This window comes from Symphodus melops (genome assembly GCF_947650265.1).
Source record: "Symphodus melops genome assembly, contig: scaffold_261, whole genome shotgun sequence".
Classification (NCBI taxonomy): domain Eukaryota; kingdom Metazoa; phylum Chordata; class Actinopteri; order Labriformes; family Labridae; genus Symphodus; species Symphodus melops.
In genome coordinates this window covers 7,501-12,500 of record NW_027636532.1, presented here as the reverse complement: position 1 = coordinate 12,500, position 5,000 = coordinate 7,501, and the positions used below count along the sequence as shown (strand labels likewise).

The window sequence follows — 5,000 nt, the reverse complement described above, 5'->3', positions numbered from 1 at the left end:
AGGAAACTACAGCCAGCAGTTTGGTTTGGTAAAGCCTGATCCTGTTCCCACAGCCACCCGGGCCATGTTTGGTAGACAGCATGTAAGCCAGATGCTGATAGCCGCTTCAGCTACGTAAAAGCGTCATATGATAGCAGCTAACCGCTAACAGCTAACCGCTAACTGCTAACGTCTAACGTCTAACGGCTAACTAATAAATTCAACAAAGGAGAAAAACGCTCCACAAACCAAACCAACGCTGGAGACATCCAGCAGGTCATCTCCTCTGTCACTGTCATGTGACTCTTTATTACAAGAACTCATCCAGCTTTGTTTCAGAGAAGGCTGTGAGCGGCGAGGACAAATACACACGCTAACAATCAATGCTTTAAACACGCCCACCACCTAACACAGGAAGTGACCATTCTTTCAACCAATCAGAGGACTACAGTGTTTAGCTCCACCTTTTCAGGTCGGCTCCACATTCTCGGCCCCCCGACGGAAGGGTCCCAAAAAGTGGGACGGTACGGGTCGGTAATTGGGAATCTTTCCCGGGATTATTCTATGGAAACGCTGTAAAATATGAACCAAACGGAGACGATCCAAACTGAACCGCTCGGTGGAAACGGGTCTAAACAGGCTGCTACAAGATGTGGATGTTCATTCATCAGCAGTGTCATGATGGGAATGTCAAACCAACAGCACATTGATTCTGCAGACGTTTCCATCACAGTGACAGGATCAAGGTCAAAGGTCAGCGGGTTGTGTTTGTACCAAACTCCATTGACAAAAACACAGATTGTAGTTTGGTCTGATTTGAAAGCAGGTTTTATCTCATGTTGCATCACAAAGATTTGTGCCGGACTGATCTGCTTCCAGGAAAAGAAATTCCCCAAAAGATGATGCAAAAGGATTTGACCTAAAAAGGATCTTTGTTACGTCGCCACGCTGAATTTAGCCCTGGGAATGATTCTGTCTGCTTCCAGATTAAATCAAATGAAGATCTGATGGAGATGAACATGTTGTCATCATATGCAGGCGTATGGAGTCACTGCTTCTGTTTGCCAAAAAGAAAACATCAGACCACATTTCAGCCTCATCTGCTCCTTTGGAATGTTCATCAAATCTCAGACTGGCAGAGCCTGCAGCACTGACCGGTCTGCAGCACTGACCGGTCTGCAGCACTGACCGGCCTGCAGCACTGACCTGTCTGCAGCACTGACCGGTCTGCAGCACTGACCGGTCTGCAGCACTGACCGGTCTGCAGCACTGACCGGTCTGCAGCACTGACCGGCCTGCAGCACTGACCGGCCTGCAGCACTGACCGGTCTGCAGCACTGACCTGTCTGCAGCACTGACCGGTCTGCAGCACTGACCGGTCTGCAGCACTGACCTGTCTGCAGCACTGACCGGTCTGCAGCACTGACCGGTCTGCAGCACTGACCTGTCTGCAGCACTGACCGGCCTGCAGCACTGACCTGTCTGCAGCACTGACCGGTCTGCAGCACTGACCGGTCTGCAGCACTGACCGGCCTGCAGCACTGACCTGTCTGCAGCACTGACCGGTCTGCAGCACTGACCGGTCTGCAGCACTGACTGGCCTGCAGCACTGACCGGTCTGCAGCACTGACCTGTCTGCAGCACTGACCGGCCTGCAGCACTGACCGGTCTGCAGCACTGACCTGTCTGCAGCACTGACCGGCCTGCAGCACTGACCGGTCTGCAGCACTGACCGGTCTGCAGCACTGACCTGTCTGCAGCACTGACCGGTCTGCAGCACTGACCGGCCTGCAGCACTGACCTGTCTGCAGCACTGACCGGTCTGCAGCACTGACCGGTCTGCAGCACTGACCGGCCTGCAGCACTGACCTGTCTGCAGCACTGACCGGTCTGCAGCACTGACCGGCCTGCAGCACTGACCGGTCTGCAGCACGGTTACCTCATCAAACAACACATCAGGGCTTCATGTGATTTCTTTGTTGACATTTATTTCAGGGCATTTGGTGCCTTTATCAGAGAGGACAGAGAAGGACATCAGGGAGAGAGAGTGGGGATTGGCATGTGGGGGGGGGGGGGGGGGGAGCCACGGGCCAGACTTGAACCCGGGCCTCCCGCGTAGAGGACTATAGCCTCCATGCATGGGGACGCACGCACTAACCACTGCTGTTATTTTGAAGAGTGCTCAGTTTGGGTGGGAACAACACGGGAACATGACAGCTACTTATTCTGAGTCATGTTAGTCAGATCAAACTCTGGATGTCTGCTGAATGAAGGCTGAAGAGTACGGAGCGATCGCACTGACCAAACGGACTGGACTTTAGGAGTGAAGCTCGGACACGGGACTGATGGTGAGCTGACACCTTGCTCCCTGTAAAACGACCATTATCAACACACACAGGGTCTGTTTATGTAATCCTCTGCTGAAAAGGAAGGAGCACGTCATGGTTACTGAGAACAGAACAGAGAAGGGGGGAGCATGAAACCAAACTGTGTAGACATCAACAAAAAGGGGGAGGGGGAACAGAAGCATGGGGGCGGGGTAAAAAGAAGTGTCCAAATGTGATATATACCTGTGTGCTCATATTTGTGTCTTAGGAGGGAACTGGTCTTCTGGAATGTTTTGTCGCACAAGTCACACGCGTACATACCACTTTCAGTCTTCTTAATCTTCTTCCTGCAGAGCAGCGAATCGCTGTCTGTCAGGTCGTCCAGGCCTGACAGATAGTCCGCCGTCCCGTCCAGCAGCTCCCCCTGAGACACACACACACACACACACACACAGATCACTGCAGCACAGCTGATAATCCCACACCTGTCGACTTCATCACCAGACACACCTTCTGCTCCCACCCCCCACGGCCCCATGATCCCACGTCTGGACAGGGCTTAAGGCCAAACCTGGGTAAGTCCCCTTCATCCAGGAGACACACAAAAAAAGGGGGACATATGGGGAGGGGAGGTTTGGGATGAAGTGTTGGGATAAACACGTGCACCAGGTGAACCAAACACGCCATCAAATAAAAGACTCTGAGAAACAAAAAGGGAGGAAAAAGTGAAGGCCTATCAGATGTTTGGAACACCATCAATAAAAAGAGACTTTAAAAATCTTAAACAGAGTTATAGCAACCTGTAAACAAGTGGAAAGGACTCACTAAAGGGTCAAAGATAGATCTGCAGCCTGGGAACTCCTTTTCACATCTTGGCCTTTTTTCAATCTTAATACTTCATAAAACGTTCACACACAGAATCTGGACTGTTGAGTAGTTTTACCTGGAAACCTGGCTTCCGTTGGTACTTCCTCCTCTGCTGCAGTTCTGCGAACGTGGCTGCCCCGGTGGCATAGGTGTAGGCCATGTGGGGCAGGAAGCTCATGGGATCGAGGCCTGGGTAGGACCTGAGGCCGGGCATGGAGGCCTGGGCCGGAGACATGAAGCTGGGAGGTGGAAATGCTCCGTGAGGGGGCAGAGAGGTGTAGACTGGACCACCAGCAAAGGGGTTAATCCCAAAGATGGGACTGGTGCTTTTCTCCAGCTGGTGGGCAGAGTTTCCTTCACCCTCAGGAATCAGGACCTCCTTCTTGATGTTAACCAGGTCTAAAGGTGCAGACACCTGTTCTCGTTCTTCTGCTTCGCCATTACGCTGGCTGAGAAGGCCGTTGGGTCGGGGCCTCTTCTCTTCCAATGAGTGGAGCCTCTGAGCCATGTGTTTGGGCAGAGACAGATCCAGAGGCGAGTCCCCGTGGGCCTCCTCTGAGGCCAGGCTGTTTGGAGTGAACGAGCTGCTCTGAGAGGTTTTGGAGGAGGTGGAGGAGAGGTTCAGGGGTGACGGAGTGTCGCTCCTAAGGTGGTCTAAGGGCTCCAGTGGTTTGTCCCTCATCATCTGCCTGTTAGCTGTAAACATGCTGGTCTTTGTGAATCCGTTAGTCAATCCACCGTGTAAATCTAAAGCAGGAAGTGACATAGGGGACCGGCTCAAACTGTGGTCAGGGGGGGGCGACCTTTTCCTCAGACTGCCTTCATGTTGGTTTTGGTTCTTCCACTGGCTGAACCACTCCTTTACGAAATCTTGAGGAAGTCCAACAGCGATGGAAATCTTGAGCAGTTCCTCTGAGTTAGGCTCTGTGTTCATGGCAAAGTAGGCCTTGAGCACGGACACGTGGTCTTTGAAGGGGTTCAAGGGGCTTGTGGCCCGCTCAGTACTGGACAGATCAGAGGACAGCGTCCCCCTGAGGCTGGCAGGACTCGCCTCAGCAGGCTGAAGGACTGCTTTGATCTCCTCGTTCATTTTGCACAGGTAGCGTTCGTGCTGATGCAGTGGGATGGGCCCGGTGAAGGTCTCCTTACAGAACTGACAGATGAACAGGAAGTGGTTTTGTCCATTGTGTGGTTTCTCCTCATTGAGGGTCACTGAGTAGTTGGGCTTCTGCTTCATGATGTCTGCCTGCCTCTTTGAATCATCAATCAGATTCTTGGCCTCGTTGACCTTCTCCAGTGTGTAGTCAATAATGCTCTTTGTTGGGCTACCGTGGCGCCCCACCTGAAAGCTGGCCTGGACCAGTTTCTGCTCCTCCATCTGGGCCCCCAGCTCCTTCATGTAGGCTCGGAGCTTGGAGATCTCCTCTGGGCTCCCGTCCATCTTCTGCCTGCTCACTGTGTTGTCCACGATGTGCAGCACCTTCTGCACCTCACTCAGGTTGTTCCCCAGAACTCCTGCATAGCCCAGCATGGGGAAATCCAGGCCCAGGGCCCCCAGGTGTTGGAGGGGGCTGTGGGAGGAGCTATGGAGGCCCATAGGACTCCCACCACGGCTGTTCAGGTAGACCCCTGGTCCTCCGAAGCCATGCTGGGAGGCCACCAGCAGGCGGTACTCGTTGAAGTCCATGGGCTCAGCCTTGATGTCCAGCTGACCCTGCTGGTCCGGAGGGCAGAGCGGTCGCCCATTTTCCAGTTTGTGGCGGAGCTGGGCAAGTGTGGGGCTTCCAGGCGATGAGGCGGTGGAGTTGGGGGAGGAGCCAGGCTTGC

The 5,000-nt window shown here is 53.4% G+C and overlaps 1 protein-coding gene across 1 annotated transcript in view; it reads right to left on the bottom strand.

Annotated features, from left to right (window-relative positions):
* The window catches only part of LOC306819390 (zinc finger E-box-binding homeobox 2-like), a 17,603-nt gene that overhangs the window by 7,836 nt on the left and 4,767 nt on the right, over positions 1-5,000 (bottom strand). The window contains exons 4-5 of the mRNA XM_079373187.1: positions 3,250-5,000; positions 2,550-2,730 (exon numbers count right to left, since the gene is read on the bottom strand). The exon at positions 3,250-5,000 is cut by the window's right edge and continues 132 nt beyond it. Coding sequence (XP_079229313.1) covers positions 2,550-2,730; positions 3,250-5,000 — 1,932 coding nt within the window. The remainder of the gene's footprint in view (positions 1-2,549; positions 2,731-3,249) is intronic.